Source organism: Callorhinchus milii, unplaced genomic scaffold (assembly GCF_018977255.1).
Source record: "Callorhinchus milii isolate IMCB2004 unplaced genomic scaffold, IMCB_Cmil_1.0 Scaffold5, whole genome shotgun sequence".
Taxonomy (NCBI): Eukaryota; Metazoa; Chordata; class Chondrichthyes; order Chimaeriformes; family Callorhinchidae; genus Callorhinchus; species Callorhinchus milii.
The window spans coordinates 19,144,430-19,169,410 of NW_024704746.1; the positions used below are offsets into that span (position 1 = coordinate 19,144,430).

General features: G+C 39.6%; 1 protein-coding gene across 1 annotated transcript; it reads right to left on the reverse strand.

The window, feature by feature from the left end:
• Nucleotides 1-257: 257 nt before the first annotated feature.
• On the reverse strand, nt 258-24,624 carry LOC103174642 (calponin-3). The gene is made up of 7 exons (XM_042334935.1): nt 24,151-24,624; nt 7,493-7,614; nt 6,332-6,398; nt 5,639-5,776; nt 5,057-5,173; nt 4,112-4,258; nt 258-1,771 (listed from the first exon to the last, which is right to left on the reverse strand). Exons 1-7 carry the CDS (start codon nt 24,205-24,207, stop codon nt 1,430-1,432), a joined length of 990 nt encoding a protein of 329 aa, XP_042190869.1. The 5' UTR covers nt 24,208-24,624; the 3' UTR covers nt 258-1,429.
• Between the last annotated feature and the right edge of the window lie 357 nt (nt 24,625-24,981).

Here is a 24,981-nt window from a genome sequence, read left to right on the forward strand (position 1 = left end):
CTGGAATGAACAGGTTAGAACCCATAATTGAGAAATTTAATCATGTCCAGATCAGATATTAAAGCACTTTAATGAATGGAGGAACTTTGCCTGACAATTATAATTGAATGGAAGCTTAATATGATTCTTTATTACAGCAGATTCTATTGCAGTAAGTGAACTAGACTAAACTAAAAATGTTTCAAACTGAAGCTAAAAGTTGACTTGCAAAACAGATGAGATTTAGCTCTTGTACAGAGAGACAAGTTATTCAAGAATTATTTTCTATAGTAATTTTAATTCACAAAAAAAGGATCATACACATGAACTTATGCCAAGGACAATGGCAATAAATACAAAGAGAATTCCTACATGGATAAAATATGGCACATAAGTAAAATACATTTAATCTACAACAATATGAAAATTAAAAAGCCAACTGCATTCTCCCTTTTTAGTACAGTCTTTTAATCACCTAACCTGCAAATTGCTTCAGTCACTTCATTTGGTTAATTATAGTGAAAAGGAATGGTTGAGTTTTCAAGCAAGCTCACAAGCTTTAGTCTCTTTATTCACAAACATCTGAATAGTTTTGAACAATGAATATTTTGGTGCATTTAGTTTGAATTATATTACCCCACATTGCACACTGATTTTGTTGTTAAGAGTTTAGTGTGTAATGGGTTTTGAGTGTGCAAATGGTTAAGGCAAGGTTAAGCTCATTAAGATTCCTGTCCTAACACAGTGCTTTTGGCCCCATTAGGCATTTTATTGGGTCATTTTATTTAAGTGTTCACTTCAGGTTGTGTATATGAAAGATTTTTTCACAAACATTAAGATTATAAAAATTGATATTCATGTAAGGCCCCAGCAAGTGATACTGTATAAACTTTAACCTGTCTGAGCTTAATTAAAACATACAAAATGCATAGACTGAAAAGTAGCTAGCTATAAGACACACATTTACACTTGTTTCAGCTTTTCACAGTATTTGCTGTAGCATTATATCTGATAGCAGTTTAGTATAAGAAAAGGGTTGTTTGCTTATAAAGGAAAATGCCAAGTCCAATTTTAACAATGCTGTGGCAGCCTTCTAACAATTTCAGTAGAATGTGTGGAGAAGTTAACAAGTTGTCAATTTTGTTTTAAAAAAGCTTTTCAGAATTATTGGATATTCCAGGTAAGATTTTTTTAAAAAACAAGTTCTTTTACATTGGTACCAGGAAATTTCCTTTAAGAATATTCAGAGTAATTGAATTATCCTTAGTAATTATAATGGTAATTATAACAGTAAGTGGCCATAAGTAATAGAAAGCATGGCAAAATTGCTGATTTAAGGATTAGCTGTATACAGCAAAGCCAAAAATCCAATTTTTGGACCTTTAAAGCAGAATTTATGGAAGACTGCCTAGCTAGTTCTTGAAGACATAACGTGTCGTAACACTGCTTATTAATAATCAGCACCTTGATCAGAATATTCACCACGGTAGTCTCCTTGGTAATATTCCTGGTATTCAACAGGATAATCGTCAGGATAGTCACCTTGGTAATCCCCATCACTATATTCTGATCCATTTGTTCCCTGGCTTCCGTTGTGAATGACCAGATCAGTTGGGGTTGCGCAATATTTGGAGTCATACACCTGCCGCCCCAAGCCATAGACAGTCATACCTGTCTGAGAGGCTCCTTTGTTGGTGCCCATCTGTAGTGATATTGTGGAGGTGTCACATTTCTCTGCTGACAATTTTTGGTCATAGATGTGTCTTCTGGTCCCTGGGGCTGTCATGCCAGCCTGGACAGAGGGAAATAAAGGAGAGCTTATTCAAGTGAACTTAATTTTAACAGTTCTGAAAGAATGCAGTCTTAAGCCACGACTAAGACTTGCTAATAGCATTTGGCAGAATCCTAGAAGAATGCAATATGCTTGCCAATTATAAAACACTATGTCTTTGCCAAAATATCAGATTTGTTTTTGCACAGGCATAGAGTACCATCCAGTTAAGGTTTTCTGAATATGTGGTTAGCGGTTTACATATTTGTTAGGCATCTGTGAAACACAACCTTGCTCAGCAAAGATCAAATATTAACATTTAACCTAAAAACACTTGATTCTCTACAGAAAAACTGTACCTGTAATATCAATCGACAGTGTAAAGAGATGGAAGACAAACGCACACACAAGGTTAGTTATAAACTTAATACACCATACAAATTCCAGGCCAGCACAATTCTTTTGAGGAGCTCAAATAAAATAGGTCACAACAACAAAAATTTGATCTATTGGGTGTAGATGGTAAGCATTGTTACTAGACTACAGAAATGCACAGCCTGTAGTGGGTGAATGTGTAGCTGACAATTCTGTCCAGTGCTGAGAGTTGGACCCCGATTAAGGCAGGATTAGATGCTGGATATCAGTAGAGTCGAGCAACATTAGACAAATGTTTTGTAGACACGGAAGTGTTTCATAGAAAGATTGTAAAAGGCAGGGTATATGAGCTGGACGTTGGTGATCAGTACCCACACAAAGTACTAGAAGGGGTTTCAGCTGGTAAAACTTCAGTCAGAGACGAGAGAAGTTGTAATGGGGGATAAGGACATGGCAGAGTCCCTAAATGGGTACCTTGCATCTGTCTTCACCCTAGAAGACACAACAAGTCTGCCAACAATAGAGATGCACCAAGGGGATAGGAACAGGGAGCAACTTAGGGAAATTTTCGTTAGTTGAGAATTGGTGCTAGGAAACTGTTAGCACTAAAAAGTGACAAATCCCCTGGTCCGGATGGCTTGCATCCCAGGGTTTTAAAAGAGGGAGCTTATGAGATAGTGGAGGCCTTATGTCTGATCTTCCAAAATTCCTTGGATTCTGGAACAGTCCCCATGGATTGGAAGATCGCAAATGTCACACCACTATTTAAAAAAGGTGAAAAGGAAAAGATGGGGAACTATAGGCCAGTTAGTCTCACATTAGTGATAGGAAAAAAATTAGAATCATTGAGGAAGTGTCAACATAGAGGATGACATTAAAAAAATGCAGCGATACATAGATAGGTTAGGTGATTGGGCAGGTAGGTGGCAGATGAAGTATAATGTAGGGAAGTGCAAAGTCATCCACCTAGGTAGCAAAAACAGTAGAACGGGTTATTTTTTAGAAGGGGAGAGATTGGAATGTGTTAGCGTCCAGAGGGACTTGGGTGTCCTTGTACACCAATCATAGAAAGTTAGTCTGCAGGTGCAGTGAGCAATTAGGAAGGCGAAGCATTCATGTTAGCATTCATTATGAAAGGATTAGAGTATAAGAGTTGCTGCAACTGTATAGGGCCCTGGTGAGACTACACCTGGAATACTGTGTGCAGTTTTGGTCGTCTCATTTAAGGAAGGATGTACTTGCCTTGGAGGGGGTGCAGCGTAGATTTACTGGGTTAGTACCAGGGTTGAAGGAGTTGAGTTATGAGGATAGGCTGACCAATTTGGGCTTTATAATCTCCAGAATATAGAAGAATTAGAGGGGATCTTATAGAAACCTATAAGATCATCAAAGGGCATGATAGAGTAGATAGTGGGAGATTGTTTCCCCTGGTTGGAGAAACTAAAACCAGGGGTCACAACCTTAAAATCAGAGGCCACCCCTTTCGCGCTGATTTGAGGAAGAACTTCTTCCCTCAAAGGGTGGTGAATGTTGTATGGAACTCACTACTCCAAAGGGCTGTTGACGCTCAGTCCTTGAACATATTCAAAACTGAGATAGATAGATTTGTTATTGCAAAAGGGATTAAGGGATATGGGGATAAGCAGGGTTAGGTTATTAGCTGGAGTTAGATTAGAAGATCAGCCATGATTGAATGGCGGGGCAGGCTCAAAGGGCTGAATGGCCTACTCCTGCTCCTACAAATAATTTGTTTTTTAAAAAATGCAACAAAAAGTAAATGGAATGGTGACAGTGGTCAGACAGAGGGAAGTGGTACAAAGGAGAATGAAGTCTTGTGGCTAAGTAGCCAACATAACTGTCCTCACCAAATGGGGGAGGAAGAAAAGGGGATAGGTTTACCTTACATGATATTGGCTCCTTAAAATCAAACTAGGTTTGAATTGTAATGCATTACGCATACACATGTCTCCAAGGGGTGTTGCTTACCTGACTGGCACCTTTGTTTGTTCCCATTTGCAGACTTATGGTAGTTTGATCTTTTGGTTTTTCAGTATGAGTCTTTGGATCATAAAGATGTCTCCTGGTCCCATAGGCAGTCATACCTGCTTGACTGGCACACTTATTGGTCCCCATCTGAAATGCATAATTATAATTGTGGTTTATTTGCAATTCTTATGTCTCAAGAGACTTTGCACATTTATTCACTTTAGTTGCTTTTACTGGTACTGAATTTTTTGCCAATTTAAGATGAATTAGGAGATTAAATGAGTAAATAATTTAAATTGCTAACATAATATCCCAATAATGGCAAAGATTGGATTTGATTCAGATAACTAGCATTTACATTTATCACTTTCACCACATAAAATAACTTCCAAAAGGTACGCAAAAAAGAGTTTGGGCAAAACATTACAGGAATCCTGCCAAATGGACCATGTACTCTTGAGTTACTTTATGGTGCTAGGTTTGGGATCCACACGATGCCAGAAGAACAGAGCAGTGCACTTCTGCCACTAATGTGTGGCTTCAGCGTGATCTGGAAGTGGGACTAGAGGCCATTTTTATTCCATGGATGATTTATAACAGTGTCATTTTATCAGATGGGGTTCAACTGTACTTGCTGCAAGCATCCCATTCCCAGGCTTCTATATCATGTAAGTCTGCCAATGGTAAGAGGAAAGAATCAGCTATGGCTCCCATTCCTCATTATTCTCCAGTGATCCTTGTTAGAATTAAATAGTAGATTTAAATACAGCTCGAAAGTTCTTCCGTGGTCAAACTGCATACTGATACACAAGTTTAAGTTGATGCTTTAAGAATGGTTCCTGGCAGGGTACCAAAGGGCAGCAGGAGCCCATGAAACCATATATTGTGAACCAGCAATTTCAGGCGAGGAGGACGACAACTTGGAGGAGGGAAAAGAATTGTTACCTGAAGTCCAATTACACTTTGTCCAGCTTTCATTTTATCATCCCTGAAGTGCCTCTCTTGTTTTTCTGCGTATTTAACACCAATGTCCATTCTCGTATGAAAGCCTTTAGTTTTTGCCTGTTTTAAATAGAAAAACATAGGTGACTGAGTGCAAGCCATTTTACTCTTCAAATTGTAGAAGCAATTTTTTTGTGAAAATTACATGCAAAAAATTAAAAAATTAAATGTGCATCAAGCATCATAGGCTGATGCATACCAATTATTAAGGTTCTTCTACAGCTCCATAGAAGAAAATCAAACTTTAGTAATTGATCCCTCAAGATTTAATATCTTGTAATTTGATAACACCTTTCACATTGAAACATCTCAAAGCAACTATATGTTGGCAAACATAGCAACCAAATATATGCACAGCAATGTCCCATAAACAACCAGGATACTTCAATGAGATCTCATTTGAGCCTTCATCTTTTTGTTTGAAAACAAGTTGTTTTTTTAAAAAAAACCCTGTAGAGCTCAGCAGGAAAAAACTTTTGAAGCCAACAGTAGAACAACCAGAACGTCCCTCATAATCACACTTACCAGACTTGCGAGAGCCAGCAGTGTAGTCTGTACTTGAGTCAAGTTCCCGTTTTCAAACAGGTCATTTGCTTCAAAAATGTCATGTGGCTTCATCCCATAAAGCTGGATAGCTTTAATAAAATTGCCAATATTCTCCAGCTGAAAAGAAAACAAACAAGTTTAAAAAAAATGAGAAATCCACTCGTCGCTGAAAAATGTATTAATATAAGCCCCTCCTCCTGTTCTGCCCTCCCCCCCAAAATGTTCCCTTTCACCAAGAATCATTAAGTGGGATGTACAAATAAGTTATAAAACATTGTTGCAAAGAATCCTCACTTTTCCATGCATATTGTAGCAATTAATGGCAACATATATTACAAAACCGAAGCACAGTGGGGGCACAGCATACCATATCAAATATATCATCTATGTGCACGCGTGCAGCCGAATTATCTCCTAATGGCTCAGCAAGTCAATGTCTCACAGTGGGAATGCCACGCTTAGCCTCCAAAATGGCTGGAGATAAACAATCTCAACATGAAGAAACTCAACAACAACAACTTGGATTTATATAGCACCCTCCACGCCAGACGGCGTCTCAGAGCGCTTCACAGTGACAGATCCACTAGGGTTTCTGATTCCTTGCCAGTGACTTGCTGCAAGTGCCAATTTGTTGCAGTACACCATACCCTAGCATTAATATGTGGTTCTTACCTGGTGCCAGTTCAATTTGGATTCATTGATTTTCCTGATAACCTCTGGATGAAGCTTGTTCATGAGCCTTAAAAAAAAGTGATGAAGGCATTAATACATTTTGTAAGGTACTTTGCAAGCTAAAGTCAAAAATTACTTAAATGATGGGCCTTACTAATCATTTTAGATCAAGATGCATTTGGTTAAATGCAATACAGTTCAAAAATTTAAAAAGAATTTCTATTATTTTAAACTTTAGCACAACTTCCCCCCCCCCCCCCCCCACCCTAGATGCTCAGTATTACTTGCTGTTCACTGGAGCCAGAACCACCATGCATTTTATTGTTTGAGTTGAGCACTTACACTCAGTGAAGTCTGCTCTGGTCATCGAAACAACTGAGTGTGCCCTGAAGACTTGCAATAAGTATTACAATAAAAAGAAGAACAACTAGTGTAGAGAACAACAATGAATGGTGTATGTGCTACACAATGTCTCCGAGCAAATTTCAAAGCACAAAGATGGATTTAAAGAGGAAAACCTATGGCACTGTTGGGAATTTTTAAAAATTTGGTCACTTTCTTGCTCTGTCAAACACCCACCCAAATTTATAACTTGTGATGGGAGTAATATCTTAAAGTTAATACTGCTGGTACAGTAGCAGCATGATTTAAACAGCAAAAATGAAGGTCCCAGTTGTGCTGCCCAATTGCACTGTGGAAAAGATGACCAGAATGTGACCTATAAGAGTACAAATTACTGGCCTCCTGTACTGGCAACTGCATTTTCTACTGTTAGAAACAGGAAGTCAACTCAAGATCAACAGATTGGCAGTGCAAAATGCTGTTCAGCTTCAAAATGGAACATGTATTGAAAAGCAGGCATTGTTTTTAACTGTTGCCTTACTGTGCTATAAAGCGCTTCAATATTTGTTGTTTGTTAATATTCCATCCGGCATGAAGGGAGTTATATAAATGCAAGTTGTTGTTGCCCAGAACAAGAGAAACCAACACCACCTCTTGGAGCTTGCTGTGTTAGTCAAAAAAAAAGGCCAGTGCAAGTAACACAAGACTGCACAACTGGTATTGACACATCAAAAACAACACCAAGATCCTCTTGTTTAATAGCAAAATCTACAACATTATAAGCCAAGCTTGGTGTACTGGAACCAGTCAGCTACTTACTTGCAAAGGACAACACCATCCTTCAGGCTCTTCTGGAAGTTCTCACCCAAGCGTACGCCTGTGACTTCTTCAATCCAGATTCGGAGCTCTTCCTCTTTTTGGGGGTCATATTTCTGAGCAATCTTAAAACAAAAGTAAACATACAGTTAATTTAGCTTTTCACTCACAAAATAGTCAATCCACTTTACAGTATATCCTGTGAAACGCTTTGAGACATCTCAACAATGTGATAAAGCACTATATCAAAGCAAAGATGATTATTTGGGATCATTATAAAGATTATACACAACAGGGCAGTTGAAGTAGAAAAGCACAAGATTGACCCAGGAGTCACCTTTGATGTTTTTTTCTAGAAAACAGACAAGAATTTTAAAACCTCACAAATTCCTCCCATTGTTGTAATCTTCCACAGTGCGATTTTCTGAGTCACTGTTAAGACACGTTAATCATTCTGAGTTTGTTCTCAGTGACTTTCAAACATTCTGAACTTTTTCTCTTTCATTGACTTAGCTAAACTGAGACAAAACATCTGTCAATAGAGGCCTTTATTCATTAAATAGTTAATTAAAATAAATATTTACACACTTGAGACCTTAACCCCTGGAGAATGTAGGGATATTTCCTGGCAGATTGATGTAATGCAATGGAGATTTATTTAAGTAAAGAAGAGTTGAAAATATTAACATCGTTGGTGTGTTAGTTTCAGTTGTGTTGAAGCCCTATTTAGACCACAGATATATATAAGAGTAGTGCAAGAATTTTACCTTCTTCAGTTCTGAATTTCATACCAGGATCAACGTTTTGTATGCGGTGCATGAAACCATTGTCTGTGCACTGCAATCTTCTGACTTAAGGTCATGCAATTTATTGCTTCTAAATGTATGTCAACCGATTCTTAAAGTGTCTCTTTCGATGAGTATTGTTAACCCCCTCTAAGGCTTTGATGCATTTTCTCCATTAGGCTAACTGGTCTTTCACTTCCTACCTAATATTTGTTTGAATAGAAGGATAACATAAGTTATCTCTCATTCCTCAGTACATATCCTGTGTTTTTGTAGCTCCTAAAAATATTAACCAAAACCTCAGCCACTTCCAAAGATGCATCCTGTCTTGCCGAAGTGCCTTGTAGACATACATTCAGTTCATATGCCCTGATCTATTAATGGTAATGATTCTAGAGCCAAATACAAACATTGATACAACTGAGCAAATTAAACTCAAGGAATGAAGCAAAACCATCCCTGAAGATTTTTCTCCTGGGACAATTTAAATAACCATTATAGGAAAACAGCACAACACCGGAAACATAACACACATGGATCTTACTGGAGTAGCCAACTGATCATTTTTACTGTATACAACATACAGTGAAGTAGCATCAATTATTTCAGAAGTGAAAGGTTGCACATACACTGTAGCATCTGGTAAAGATAAATTATTGCTAACCAGATTTACTTGCTAAACTGGCTTTTGTTTACATAAAGTATAATTTACAGTTTCAGTTTGAATTATTTATGAAAAAATGTGAACAGCTGTAGACTTGGCTGAGCAAAAGGAAAATGTGGCCAAGAGTTGGTGATAAAATGCAAACCTGTTCTCTGGGGTTATCTTTGCATTAACAAGTTGTCACTGTATCCTGCAGATCAATTAACTGCTTTGATGAAGATTTTGCATTTAAAAAGATTAACCAGATCAGTGATTGGGGGCAGGGATTCTTCCCATTCCACTCCCATTAACCGTGCAAGTCTAAGCCCTCCCTGACTGGAACGCGAGTAAAGAATGGGACACAATTATTCCCCCCAAACCTAATTACATAATGTTCATTATTAAGACTTGCATGAACAATGGATGGACCAGTGGTGACCAAACTTTATGGTTGGCCAACAAAATCAATTTTCTCAATTTGAATATTATTTGATTTATAACATATATCAAGAAATATTCAATCAAGAAAAAAAGCTGAAAGCCCTATCGATCTAACACTTACCTAGACTTATACAAATGTTGGGGGGGGGGGCGGGGGTGGGAAGCTTCTTGATGCCCCACGGTCACAGGTTGGCCACCACTGGGAGTGACTATCTTAGACCATCACAATGCAGGGCCTTATGGACAAGGGAATGAAAGGGGGAGTAAATTGTCCGAAAAACAGCCATTCTGCCAATGGCCCTTTATCCCATTTAGAACACTAATTGTACCATCTTGACCTTCATTACAAGCAGTCATCATCAAGCAGTCTTCTGTGGGCAAGATTCCTATGTCATAGCCTCAGCTACCCTTTGCTGCTAACACATTCCAGCTGACAATTACCCAGTTTAAAATCTCTTAAAAGCAATGTTCTTGTAATTGCCAAAACCAAAAGTTATACAATATTTTTTTTTGACAGAATGCTCCAATTGAGCCAGATTCTGAAGTCATTGCTTTAGTTGCGTCTTTTTTTCTGGTCTTGTAAAGTTACATTTTTTAAGCAGAAGGCTCCAATAATCTAGAAAGACCCATGCATGGTTGTGCTCATAACAGTTTGCCATTGGAAACAATTAACTTTCCACATGTGAAGGAAACATGAGACTTGAGAAAATTCCCCTCAAGATGGAATACTAAATGGATTTTTTTTCAAAATCCAAGCTTTTAAAAAAGCAATACTCATCTGCTCTTATATAAAATCTTCTCAATAGATTAAAGCACAGTATAAATGTGGAGTGGGGGAGGTGATGGATGCAGTATGTTAACCTGATAAGATTATCAAATAGGGAAACAATAAAATGCAATTTCTATCAATTCTATTGGTACAATCATGCACCAGTTAATGAGTTATTGATCTTACTTCTACCTGCTAGTATGGCAACAATCTTACACATGATGTTTGTGTACATTAAGAAAAAGCCATTAGAATGTGAAAAGGCACATATTTGCTTATTATTTTTAAATAGTTAATTTCATAATCACTTATGAACAATGAGATCTGGGCTGCACTGCCTGCTCTTCGTAAAACAGACACCAGGTCAGTTTTTCTTTTATATATTTGTCTGGCCTTTCTTCAGCATTGCTCATTGTTTGAGGCATTAACTGCATTCTACTGCCTTGTGGGTTTAAGGAGTAATCCATCAAAAACAATTAAGATACAAATGCTTCACTAGTTTCATGGGCCATTGACCAGGAATGACTGACACAATTTGTAAAAGCTCCAGGGAAAACGTTCATCCTTGCAAATGGAAGTGGATGTGCTGAACAGCTCCAAATGACATTTCACCCGGTTTGTATGGTTACAATGGGCACATTGGCCCCAAATGTACTCTGTCTGCGAGTACCGGCAATGTGCTAAGGACATAATAATCACACACAAGAAACAGGATTGTTTAGTCAACCTCTGCTTATGTACGTTCTCCCCAAGCTATCTATGGTCAAACTGTGCATAAACAAGACCTTAATGAAATTGCACCTTACCTGCAACTTAATTAAAAAAATGAAGCTTGCTTTGGTTCTCTGTAGCTTTGTGGAACACAGATTTGAGTCCCCACACCCCCCCCCCCACACAATGCCAGACACAGTGAGTTGGCGCACCAAACACACAATTGTGCTATGATGGAAAAGCAGAGAAATGTCGAATCATCACAACAGTTACATTTGTATAGCATCTTTCACGTCGGGAGGTCATCCCAAAGTGCTGGACAGAGTTTTGGACCCGAGTTGGGGTTCAGGGTTGGGCGGTGTGGAGGGTGGGGTTGGGGGAGAGGGGAAAAAGCAGGGAGATCAAAAGCACGGGCGAAGAGGAAGGTCTTGAGATGAGTCTTGGGGGCGAGGCAGAGGGACTGCGGGATGGAGTTCCAGAGGGGGCAGAGTGGCAGAAGGCCCATCTGCCACTAGTGGGGCAAACGAGGCGGAGGACGTGAAGCAGACTGGAGCCCACTGAGCGGAGGAACGAGCAGAATGGTAGGGGATTAGGAGGTCGCGGAGGTAGGGGGCAGCAAGACTATGAAGAGCTTTGAAGGTGAGGATCACATTATCTTGTTGCAACCAGTTACAGATTAGAACCAGCTGAGGAATTGACGCATGTTGTGTTACTGCCCTGTCGGCTGAGGAATGTGTGTAGCTAATCCCAAAAAATCTAAAAGGGATGGGGGAACGCTCCATAAAATAGATCATGCAGTTTGATGAATAAACAGGCTTTCAATAATTCTTCCCTCCAATCCTGATTGTACATCAGCGTGACCAGGTTCTCCCGAAGCAAATCAAAAACCTTGCAGCAATCAGCCCTTCCTATAGAGCCAATGTAGCAGAAGCCCTTGTATTCCTCCCCAATTTTAACTGCAATGGTATTGGCCACATAAATCCTCACTGCATCATCCCAGTGGAAGATCTATTCTAACAAGGTTGCTCCAATTCCAAGCAACCCATGACTTTCAAAGAGGAACTACATAGTTAACTAAAAAGTTATTTAAAGTGCATGGATACAGTGTAAAGGCAGCATAGATAGGGGCAAACTGCCTTCTGCTGTAAATTTCTATGGTTTTATGGGAAATTGTTAAGCCCTTCTTACATCAACCCTTCAGTAAAATGTGTCCAACAAAAATTGGCTATCTAATGAGTGAACTAAATACCATTTCCTGCCAGATGCACATCCACTATTAGAAACATAGGACCACCTCGGATTCACCATCAGAATGCAGCATTAGTGCTTAGCCAAGCATAAAGTTAGAGCACTGGATGGGCATTTTGTGCACAAGTTAATGAGCCACATGAAGTAATTGGAGACTGGCTCTTTGACTTTGATAACTGCTTGTGGGCAGTGATTACTTTTGATGAATACAACATGGAAGACAGAAAAGGATTTTGTAAAAACACATTTCACCTCTTGCTTGGTACCAATACAGTAGCTGCTGACCAACAATGAATGGCTGTAAAATGCCAGGAAAGACACTTATCACAAAAAGTAATTTCCAGTGGTGCCATACTGTTCCTTTGAAAAGCAATAATCTCAGTATTGTCATGCTTCTTTGGCCAATACAAGCATTTTAATGCCTGTAAAGTAAGGGAAACATGATTATCACATCACGTAAGAATGCAAGAGTTACCTGCAAAGGTCACCAAGTGCATACGATTTCAGTCTTTCCTTTCTAACAAACACTGAAGCTAACGGTTACAAGATTGATTGGCACCAACCAATTCTTGTTTACACTCCAGTATAGGGTTTGCTGATCAGTCAGCAGAGCTCTGATCTACCTCAAATTGAATTTTAAAACCATCTTTCCACTTGACACAAATTTTTTTTAATTATGAGGATTCAAGTTGTGTCACTTGACATCATTTTTAAACAAGGTATGCAAATGCATGTCTACGGTCCAAAAACAGAAGTCCAAATGAAAAAAAGATTAGATCAACTGAATAGTTCATTTTTTCGTGAAGTGGACCAAATTACAATATACAGGCTGACCCCATAATGTGTCCTGATTTAGCATGGATCCACTTATGGCGTGGTTGTGCTCTGCAAATGAAATACACTTCCGGCTTCCTGCATAGGCCTCCCACGAGCCAGTGGTAACCCAGCCGGCAATTGCTGGAAGCACTCACCGGAGCATGGTTACTGGCTTCCTGCACACAATGTGATATTAGCAGCACCCCAATGACCTGGAAGCGATGAATGGCATCCTATTTTTGTAGTACACCTTCTTCTAACATAAGGTCTGAGCTTCTGTATACAAGCCACTGTATTCCAAAGGGACTAGCCTGCAATAAGGCTCTCAAACTGGGTTTAACTAAGTGTAAAAGGGATTTTCTTTAAAAAAACTTTCAATTCCCAGGGCACCGTGTGCCAGGGCATTTTAAAATACCAAATTATCTCTGGTCTGATTTCTTTCTTTTCAGATAACTCACCCCAGCCTAACAAAATGGAATATAAAAAATTAAATTGAACAGACTGTACCTGGCCAGCACCCATGGAATCAACTGCTTTCATAATTTAGCAACGCTGTACAATCGTATTAATTAAAGAGCCAAGTCTGTCTGTCCCCCTCACTGTCCTCCCCTCAGTGTCTGAAACTCCTGACTTTTGCAATCAACTGCCTCTTTAAAACTTTTTTTCTAATAAATCAAAGTTCCTAATGACCTTTAATTAAGTTGAGTGATATTTCAGACTATTGTGAGTTGCGTTATGGAACTTTGATACAGCCAACACCAGGTTTTTGGCAATAATCATTCGTATTCAGGTCTGAATGACTAATGCTTTTGGAATACTAACGTGCCCCTTTCCAAGTCTGCATTTTCCATATGCAACTTCTCACACAGTAGCATCTTGTTACTTTGACAATAACAGCAGAATGGAATGGTGCTGGAAATAAGTCACATAAAAATGATATTTAAAAGTGGAAACTGAACGAAATGGGATTTTTCACATGATCTCACAAAGGAAACATTTGATCTAAATTACTCAAAAGAATGTTGATTTCACCCACTTCTTCCTAAACGGCAGCACAATTTATTACATGAGAAAAGTATCCTTTACTAACCCATCGAATTGTTTTCAAAAGGTAGGACATGTCTAACCTTGCAAGAATTCACAAAACTAAAAGTGTTAATCCAATTTACAATAACATTCAATTTATGGTAATCTTGGGACTACTGCCAATTCAAATCTGAGGAAAAGGTCTGATCCACCTTTTACAGATTTATGTTAGCAAAGGGCAGTTTCAAACATCAATAAACATTTTTTTATCCAAAGGGTAATTAACAACAACAAGATTATGGAGTCCTGTAGCTCAGTGGTTAGAGCACTCACTTTGCAAGCGAGAGACCCGAGTTCAATTCCAGGCAGGGCGAAACCTTGGGCAAGTTTCCTTACTCCACACGCCTAATAATAATCTCTCCAAAACCAAAAACAATAGATTGGTCATTTTCAATCTACGACTGTTTGTGGGACATTGCTGTGTGCAATTGGCTGCCGTGTTTGCCCACAAATATACAGTCAATTCACTTTACAGTGTGTTCTGTTAAGCGCTTTGGGACGTCCTCCCGACGTGAAAAGCGCTATATCAAATGCAAGGATTATTATTATTATTATATTTGTATAGCGCCTTTCACGTCGGGAGGACATCCCAAATGGTACGGGTTACCAGGTAGGGTGCTTGAGGGCAGGACGGGAACTCATCTTAAGAAACACCTTGTTACTGTGATGGGGGTGGGGGGGGGGGGGGGGGGAGAAGAGAGGGGGCATGGGGGTCTGGCTGGATGAGATATCAAATGGGCCGAAGAGGTGTTTCATCCGAACCGATCTTGTGAACTATATGGCGACATCGCCTTGAAAGGTACACCAACCTCATGAAATCCAACTCTGGGAATCAGAATCATGCCTGCCGTAAGGCATTAAACCTCCTGGAAGCCTGATTATTGCCTGAGCATCTTTGACATTAAAGCACGATGAGCACGGTATCAAGGAAAGGACAGGCATCAGAAAGCATGTCTGCAGATAGGATGTCATGAGAGGTGAGCATTTTGTGAACAGTGAGGACTGCAGCTGGACCAAAGCTTGGCAAGTGCACTCCTGAAACTTAAAATATCATACACTTCCTGTGACATGGCCAATGGAAAACTTTAAAGCCTCCAACCAGCCAGTCTCCAGCACATTCCCTGATACGTGAGTTAATGTAATCATTTTGAACCTTTCTGATTTGAGACTTTTCCTCTGATGCCTGAAATCTGATATGTACGGTAATCCATAGTTCTCTGGCATTGCAAAGGAGCAGAAGGAGAAAATTTAATTTGCATTTTGTCTAATTTCTTCCATGCCTGCATACAAAAGTGAGTTTGGTGACATTTCACTAAACAAATACACAATAACCAGTCTGACTAGTTGGTACTGGACCAGTGCTGGTTGAGGAGTTAACAAACATAAAAGCTGAAACCTGTATAAATAGAGTGCAATATTTCTATTTTCAAGCAAAGTTAACAGTATTTAGCTGTGAAGAGCTTTCTGACATTCTGATGTGATAAAGCATTACGAATTGTAAATTCTGGCTTTAAATAAATCTATACACTGTACACAATTCTAAGATACAGTACTGTCATGTCAGGACACACAAATGATACAAACAAATCTCATAAAATGTGCATTGAAATGCATTGATTCATATGCTATTGCTTAAAATGCTTCAAACAAAAACATCTCGTATGGCTTTAGAAAACCATGCTGTAGTGCAAAAACCTAACTACTGAGTTGGCTGCTTAAAGAAAAACATATCCATTTTGTGCAAGGTTAGATAAAATGGCAGAGAAAAATTCTTTCAATGAAAATACCAGTTACACTTCCATTGGCTTTCTAAAAGTCACGCAACTTCAATTGAAATGTTACCGAATAAATTTGATGCACAAAGTGCCCACTTTCTGCTGCAATTGATATTCTCACTGTACAGTTTAAAATACCACATAATAATCTGAATGTCAATACAGGCGGCATTCACTTTGTAGGTCACACTTGCAGCTGAAGTAACTTTTTCCACTCAAATACTTTCAGGAACACTGTTAGAATGATTTCTTGCAGAGTGCCTGGCAAGCAGCCAAATTATAGAGCCCGCCACCAGATGTCTTGGTTAGCACTAGTCTGTCTCACAGAACTATTATTTCTCTTTGTGTTGAGTCAAAGCACAAGTTATCAAATATGTTTTAATGAAATGGTTTGTTACTTCTAGTACAATAAATTAAAGACAGACTGGCCATTTGAAACTCAAAAATGTCATTAATCCAAAAGGATCTTTTTTTCTTTACAAAGCAGATTAACAATGTAATAACTTCATCATTCTATACTTTAATATTTACTGTACAAGATGCAAATGCCAAATACTATTTTGTGGTGATAACTGTAGCGTTACCACCATCTTTGATACTCTTTCAGATTCAAGTTGAGTGTAGGTAGCAAATGAAAAACATCTACAATAATGGCAATTTCTTTAAGGGGCTGGATATTGTAAGTAGCACTTAATAGTAACTGACTCATCAGTGCTAGATGAGAAATAGGTCATTCATTCTATCGCTGTTTGAGGGGCATTGCTGTGCGCAAATTAGCTGCTGGGTTTGTTCACGAAATCTGAATCGCAATATAGTATAGTACAGTTTTGCACAGTACTCTTTATAATGGCGTTGGGAGGTAGACAAAAGGTGGATTGTAACACAATATATGAGATATACAGTATATCCTGTGAAGCACTTTGCAATGACACGATTAGGCACTATGTCAATGGCAAGGTTTTTTTTAAGATTAATATGTGATAGAAGTAATCTCATTGTCAAACCCAAGGAAACACAACCATCTTAAACAAGCAGATTTGTGAAAGTTAGAAAGTGGGCATGTTCTTCAGATAGTACAACCATATGGCCCAGATAAGATGTCTGACTCCATCTGCTTAAAGCCTCAACAATTCTTTTGGCCTTGTACACAAAAACACAACATGACCACACAGGAAACCAGTTTTAGTATCACACTGTGATTATGTGGAAATGTCATCTCAGTTCATGAACTATATATTTTACAGCATCAAAATCACATGGAACCAAACTATATGACATTGCATAAAGGATGTAACATATTAATCCTCCCACTCAATTGTTTTAACAAAGGAATTAGACATTTAACGTACATCCAAATTGTACGTCAAAGAAAATAACTGCAGTTGCATTTCATTCCGTCTACAAAGTTTGAAGAAGACTGCACACAAGAACATTTGCAGCAAATTTGTAATTCTCGTGAATTTTATGCATTTGGCTGTTAATCTGAGTTTTGCTGAATCACTGCTACTCAAACAGCAAACAATAGTTATGGCATATGCATTGCACCTTTGAAAACAAGAGACCCTGATGGCAAGGTTTAACTTTTAAACTTTGGGAGTAGGCAGATACCATCTGCCAAATACATTTTATTTGCCTTCTGCACAATATGGCTACACATTTCCAGTTTTCTATCATCAAAACAGTTCTTAGACCTTAAAGGCTGCTGATGCTTATAAATCTGCAATAAATGAAATTTGCAAGCTTTCCCCCCCAAAAAATACTTATAATGCAAACAGATATGGATTAGGTTCATTTACAACATGTGCATTTCAAAGCAAGGGAACCCAAGAATTTCCAAGGTTTTGTTACAATCCACCTTTTGTCTGACTCCCAACTGCCATTATAAAGAGAGTACTGTACAAATCTCAGAAAAAACATTTTATTTAACTAGCTTTGCATTCCACTGCAGAATTAGGAGCAAAAATACAGTACAGCTGTCTATAAATTCTATTCTTGCTTTAGATTCGGAACTCTTTTAAGGCTTCAGATTTTCCTTAGCTTCATCTCAAAGTGTGCATGCACATTGAAAAAATATCTAGAAAGTACAGGATTATTTTTATACACGAGTAGTAATTTCTCATTACCAATTTGCTTTTTGTTAAATATTATTTGGTCAACCTCCCCTTCGCTTTCCCTCAACTAATTTTACACAATCAGGATGTGAGCTTTTCTCTTAAACAAAAGTTGTTTCCCCTTTACCAGGTGTGGGACATTTAATTGAATGGCCAAATATTCTGTAAACCTTTTAGGTCTCTTATTCCCTTTTCAGTAGTTTACAATTTTTGTTTGTTCGGCCTGCTCCATGTCTCCCGCCCAACCCACCCTACCATCGGTGGCTGAGCTTTCAGCCTCTCTGCCCCCACACTTTGAAACTCCACCCCACGGTCCCTTTGCCTCACTTCTTCCCTTGCATCCCTCAAGGCCGATCTCAAGACCCTTCTCTTCGACCATGCCTTTGGTCTCCCTCCCACCTCCCCTTACCCTTACACCACCCCTCCCCCATACTCGGGCCCCGACATCTGACTGTTCAGTGCTTTGGGACTTCTTCCCGACGTGAAAGGCGCTCTGTAAATGTAATTTTGTTGTTGTTGACTTTTGTACACGATGATAGCTAAGTGTCAAGCTTGTCACTTTGGAGCCAGTTCAGTGCTGGGGAGACCCTGCTTATCCTCTTCCCCCCCACCCAACGGAAAAAACACAAATTACTAGCTGCTAATGTTTATGTAGCTGCGGTACTTCATGCATCTGTATGGAAGTGTATGGTGGGGGGAGGGGGGTGATGAGGAGTGAAAACAATAACTACGCACTAGCACAAATTCACATATAAAATGGTGCAATGAGCTCAATGGGCTAAATGGTCCACTACGGTTCCAATTTTCCTGTTCCTGTCTTTTTACCTTGGCACATAGAGCAGTACCATAGTGTTCCAAGATGCAGCGATTCTTCCACTTGAAAACAGCCAACTTCATATCTCATTCCTGTGAAATTTTGTTTTGCATTGAAAGTAACATGGTCAAGCAGGAAGATTAATTAAATGGCACTTGAAAGACACTTAATTATACTGCTTCTATCAATTCCCTTCATTCTACTACGCAAATTTCCTTATTGTTATTCTTTCTCAATAAACAGTTCCAAACACCACAGCAACAGTCACAAAACTTTCAGAAATCCAGATGAAAGTTCAAGGACATAGTCTATCTAGCACAAAGTTGCACAGAGTAGGAAAGAGATGAGAAAATTAACTTAGTGGTAAGGAAACATCAAGCTTGGGTTTTAAAGGCTTATAGATTGTAGCTTATTGGTCCAGTAATTCAACAAATTGGATCAAACATTTCCAAGTTGCACAACAGACTAATGTGCAAGTATCAGCAACTCCTCTTATTGTGGTGCGGTAATACAAAAGTGGCACAAGTGTAGAGTTTTGCCCCTCAATCATTTGTTTCTGCATGATATTTAGGTCAACCATTCATGGTGTCTTTTTCAAAAGCATTAATGCATGAAAAGCCTCAAGTCGTGTCATTTGCTTCATAGTTCCTTTGTGCATGCTTTTATAACACCCAGATTCTTAGAGGATGTTGATCATGCAAAAAAAATTAGAATCTTGATTCAAAAGCAAAAAAGATGATTTTTTTAATAAAGTATTTTTGGTTGAACGATACTAGTTGGATTAAGATTGTTCTACTAGGAGTAGGAAACAAATGAGGAGCCAAATAACAGTATAATTGAGCAGGATTGACATTTGTTGAGTTACAATTATTAACGCAACACTTAAGAGCAACAACTCTCGCCAGCTTTCCTTACACTTTCAGGCTCAATAACTCGTTACTCAAGATTCCCTCCAGTTTAAATAAACAAAATAAAAGGAAGTTGCTTTCAAAATTCTCTATCAACTGATATCTTTAAACAAAGAAGGCTTCTAGTAATCAGTGACTGAACATTTCAACAAATATAAATTAATTGTCAAAGGAAAGTACTCCAATTCTGTCAGTTTGCAAAACGTATAGAATGAGGAAAAAGAACAAATGGAAAAAAAATGAAACAATCTTCTATTCTACCGTTGCAAATACTTTTTACAGTACTTTAAAGAAAAACTAATTGCTTATTAAAGTGGTCTGCCTGACATGACAGGGTATCAGAAAGCAGCCATACTCCCAATATTCATTAATGAGGAGCAGTGGGTGGGTAAGTGAAGATATACCAAGCAAGTAAAAGTGGAGCAAACGTATTAGTTCTCTGAAGGATATATATGATGTAATGGCAGAGGAATGTCAATGAGGCTGAAACATTTTTTTCAACATTTCTCGGGGTGCAAATTCAGCATTTTACACCTAATAATGCCAGACTGTTCAAGTGTGTGTGGCCATTTCACACTGAAAGTTGTGTACCAGTTTTTAAAGTGTTCAATGTGATATTGAAGGTTTTTCTTCAAAATCAATTATGTCAGCATTCTTCCAGAAAATCTACATGGCTATAGAGACAGTGACTGGTTTTGTCTTGTGTGGATCAAAGGCGATCAATGCCAATTTTTAATTAAAAAGTGGCACAAATTGCTTCCCATGAACTGATCATGGCTTTGAGACTTTATGTAACTGGTATAAATTACAGTATATCTTTCTGATTTAATAATCTGCTGATAAATTCAGAACATTTGACTCTGTACCTAAAGAGGGTATGGAAGAATGTATTACCTCTACCAGCTCACTAGGATTTGTTAAGACAAACTGCATCTTCAAAGAGCACACACAGCAGATCAAAGGCACCTTTTTGTTTGAAAAAGAAACTGATCAGAATTCTTCCATCCATGTACAATGTTTGGTAGTTCATCGAGACAAAAGGTTCTGTTTTAAAGTTTTAAACTTTCAAGCTATCCTCGAGTAAAGGAAGCAGTTAACTATAAAACTGACAATGAGCAACCCAAATTAAGTAAGATTTAAAACATGCTTTTCAGAAACTAAACTAACTACAACAACAGCAAAATAACTGCAAAGGATTGAACAATATCTGTCCATATAGATTAATAGATGAGCCAATTAGGTTTAGCCTGCAAGTCTATGTCCTCTGGTAATATCTTTCACTTAATTTTGATTCTTAATTCATTGATGTATCTGCTCATAAAAGTTAATTGTTAAATCCAGGCTGTCCAACCAAATGGCTAATAAGGAAAGACACAGCTTTCATATCATAGGGGATGAGGTTGGTTTACAGGAACTAGTCTAGCCAGTATTCAAATCGAAATCTGAGTGAGTCTGAATAGCAACAGTAGTCAAAACAGTATAAAATGATTTATATGTACAGATTTATTATTGCAGTATCAGCTCCCCAATGTGTAAAGACACAAACCAAGTGCTAAACCACACACATGCTGAAAGAGTAAAGGTTTCAATCCTATGATACCAAGATAACAGTTAGGCGCTCAGTACCTAAGGCTCATCACCTGAAGGGGCAGCGAAAGTGATCCTGGAGAAGATGATATAGGTAGGAAGGTGCCAGGGATGAAGGGATTTGTAGGTGAAAGTGCCTGAATGAAAGCATCTTCTGCCCAACCTTTCAGCCAAGGGAACGATTTGTGGCCAAATCAATCAACGTCAGGACGTTTCTTTAGTAAAATAAAATCACCTTGTCCTGCATCCTATCTAATTTCTAATCAGGTTTTATTTTAAAAGAAAAGCGTACACACACAACTACACAAAACTACTCACATTTTGGACAAGGTATCATAAAAGGTCTGGATTACCACAAAATGTCTTGAATGAAGCATTCAATTTTCTTTCATGTGACAAAGTCATTTTTTTCTATCTTCCCTTTGCATGCACTAAAACTTAGGGTTGTGGATGCCAGTTTATAACTAGAACTTTCTGCCATTACAGACTTATCATGGGGAGGAAGGGTTTCCTATTAAACTATCCAGCTGCATGATCTTAAAGACAAGTTGTGTCCCAGGGTTAAAGTAAACTCTTTTGAGTGTAATCCATTTTAAATTCTTTCAAAACCAAAATGTGCACATTGTTCTAGGTTATACCAACCTGGAACCCAGATGTTTTGAAAATTTAAAAAAGTAGCAGGAATATAACTTCTTTCTGCTACTGCACAGTCAGTGGGTAAGCTGCAAAATCCACCTGGACCCAAATAATTTTCAGGAGTCGGACATTAAAAAGATAAATCATGAAACTCATCACCTGAACATCCAAGTCCCAGAATTACATTCCTCTGTTAGATACAAGGCATAAAATACAAAACTTTTCATTTCTGTCAGTTTCGATTAAATACATTTTCTATCCCTATAAATAAAATAAATATTGAATGTATGAGTCATGGGGCAAAAACAAAATCAACTTTAATCATTCAGAACCATTGATTTCAAAAAACAAGAATATTTAGAAATCCTTTAGACATTTCTTCCAAAATAAAAAATAGGCACATCATTTAATATCTAGGATTGAAATCAGAATATATTGCTCACAGCATTTCAGTGATGTTAATTGCGTTATTAAACTTTTGTTCTGTAGTTCACTCAGTGAACACCAAGTCACCTCTATGTTATCTTTCATTCTGATAAAGATTTTCAAATGGGCATAACAATAGATACTGACTATTTTCTGAGAATTTTCCAAAGGCTGCTTTTGGGTTTCACCAGCTGTTTGTTTGATAACAATCGACTTATCAGGTGGAAGAAAGAACGCATTCATCAACTGCAGAACAATATTAATTACAGGCAATTACTTCCCTTTCGATTACCCCTTATCATAGAGATGCAAATAGCACGAAACCAAATCAACTCAAGTTGCTTTCTGAAAAATACTAATCCCAAATAAAAGAATGAAGCAGCCCATTAATCTTTAGCACTATCTCTGCGCCCCCCCCCCCAAATGTTGACAGGATGATCTGTTGATGATAATGTGAACTCCTGGGTGCCCATCAGGCTGCTCTGACTTGTAATTTCTCACAGTTTAAATGAGAGAATATTTACCAGTGCTGGAGATTAGAGTGAGACAGTTACTTTAAATAATGTAATAATGCCAACTACTGCCTATTAAAAACTATGCCCAAATGCGAAATCCACCGAGTAGATCATTCACAGTAGAGCTTTCCCCGCACACAGAACAGGTATTATTTTACTCTCTTGGGCTGTGGTGAATAACCCATCATCTTGTGTTTTCAGACAGATTCATTTACAGCCCTTTGAAACACCTCTCTCTCTCTCTCTCTCTCTCGCGAAGAACCCCAGTGGGTGACGACCACACGACAGCGAGAAAGAAAAGAAAGAAAACGACAACCGGAGACTTTTCACTGTAAAGCTCTCGTTCGGACAGACCGTTAACTTTCAGCAATTAGGACTGAAAGGAAGTCAATTAGATGTTGGGGGGGGGGGAGACGGGACAAAGAATAAACTTTTATATATATACATATATATATAGGAGAGATTCATTCGGATTTAAAACGCTGCAAATGGCACCACGAAACTCCCACTAAATGCGCTGCTCTATCGAATCACCCACTTCTCCTCTCCTCCTTTACTATTTGACCCATTTCAATCCTTTTTTTCCCCTCCAGGGTACGTAGTGTGTGTGTGTGTGTATATATATATATATTTGTGTGTATGGAGAGGGAGGGAGAGAGAGGGAGGAGGGGGGGGGGGGGTTTGCGCCGAAAAGAGGGACGTGGCTGAAACTCACGTCGACCAATTCGCTGTGTAGTAGTATTTGCTCTCCGGGGAATTTCTCCTCCACATCAAAGAGCGCCGCCGTTCTCACGGACAATGGGGTATTTTTTTGGGGGGGAAAGGAACCTTCGTCTTCAAAGGAAAAAAAAGAGCGCCTTCCCCTTTCCTTCCCTCAAATAAATCCCACCGAACAATTTTTTTTTGGTGTTAAAAAAAATTAGTTACGAATTTCCGACTCCTCGTCTCGACCCCCTCTCTCCCCCCCTCTCCCCCCCCCCAAAAAAAAAGGCTAAGGGCAAACAAAAGCAACAGAGCCTTTCTTTCTTTCTTTCGAGGTTAAAAAAAAAGGGACCGTTATCTTTTGTTCAGAATCCCTCACAATTTTCCTTTCGAGTGGGTGGTGGGGGGGGGGGGGGGGGAGGAGAGAGAGAGAGAGAGAGTTGGGAGGGGAGAAAAAAGGGAGGGAGTGAGGGAGAGAGAGAGAGAAAAAAAAGTTCAGTGACAACGCATTGCACCGAAAGCAGAGCCTCAAAAAACGTCGCCGCGCGGTTACATTCCCTCATATATATATACACACATACACACACGTATCATAATTATATACGGTATTAAATTTAAAAGATGTATTCCAAACCCTCCCCCCTTCTTCCTCTCTCTTCCTCTCTCTCTCTCTCTCGCTGCAGTTTACCTTGTTCCGCACTTCGGCAGTCAGCCCGTACGCCGGACCTTTGTTGAACTGAGCCATTGTGTGCGAAGAGTGGCCGCGGAGTCGGGGAAAGGGGACAGAGGAGCCGCAGATACTGTCCGTCTCTCTCTCTCTCTCACACACACACGCGCGCGCGCGCGCACTTCTCCTCACGGAGTGACCGGGAACACACTTGGACACGAGGAGAAGCTGCACGCGGTGTGGCGGCGGCGGCGGCGCTGGTGGTTGTTGTGGTGGAGGAGGAGGAGGGGCGGCGGGCGGGCGGGTCGTCCAGGGAACGTTCCAGAAGCCGGTCCGGCAGCGCGCTCGACGGCGGTTTTTTTTTCAAACCCCGACCGTTGCTCTCTCTCTCTCTCTCTGTCTGTCCGTCGCTCGAGCGCCAACGCGATGTCAATGCGAATGCCGCCGCCGCCTCCTCCTCCTCCTCCTGGACCTTCCCGGAGCCGATTGTTCCTCCCGCCGCGCGCGATTGGTGAGAGACGGGAGAGAAGGGGACCAATCAGTTTCAACTCCATGTCTTTTGTTTCGTCCTGAAAACGGTACAGCTGCTCCCCCCTCACTGCTCCCCCCCTCACACACTACCCCCCCCCCACGCTCCCCCCCTCACTGCTCCCCCACACACTACCCCCCCCACTGCTCCCCCCTCACACCCCCCTCACACACTACCCCCCCTCACTGCCCCCCCCCACACACACACCCCCCACACCCCCCCTCACTGCTCCCCCCTCACACACTACCCCCTCACTGCCCCCCCTCACTGCTCCCCCCACACACACACCCCCCCCACTGCTCCCCCCCACACACTACCCCCCC

Bases quoted from the DNA above. Each gene is read 5' to 3' on its own strand.
- LOC103174642 (XM_042334935.1), bottom strand. From the start codon at position 24,207: ATGGCTCAGTTCAACAAAGGTCCGGCGTACGGGCTGACTGCCGAAGTG. The intron at 7,615-24,150 runs GTAAACTGCAGC...TTTTGTTTTAAG, and splicing joins CTGCCGAAGTGCGGAACAAG to ATTGCTCAGAAATATGACCC. The intron at 1,772-4,111 runs GTAAGCAACACC...CCCTCTGTCCAG, and splicing joins CAAACAAAGGTGCCAGTCAG to GCTGGCATGACAGCCCCAGG.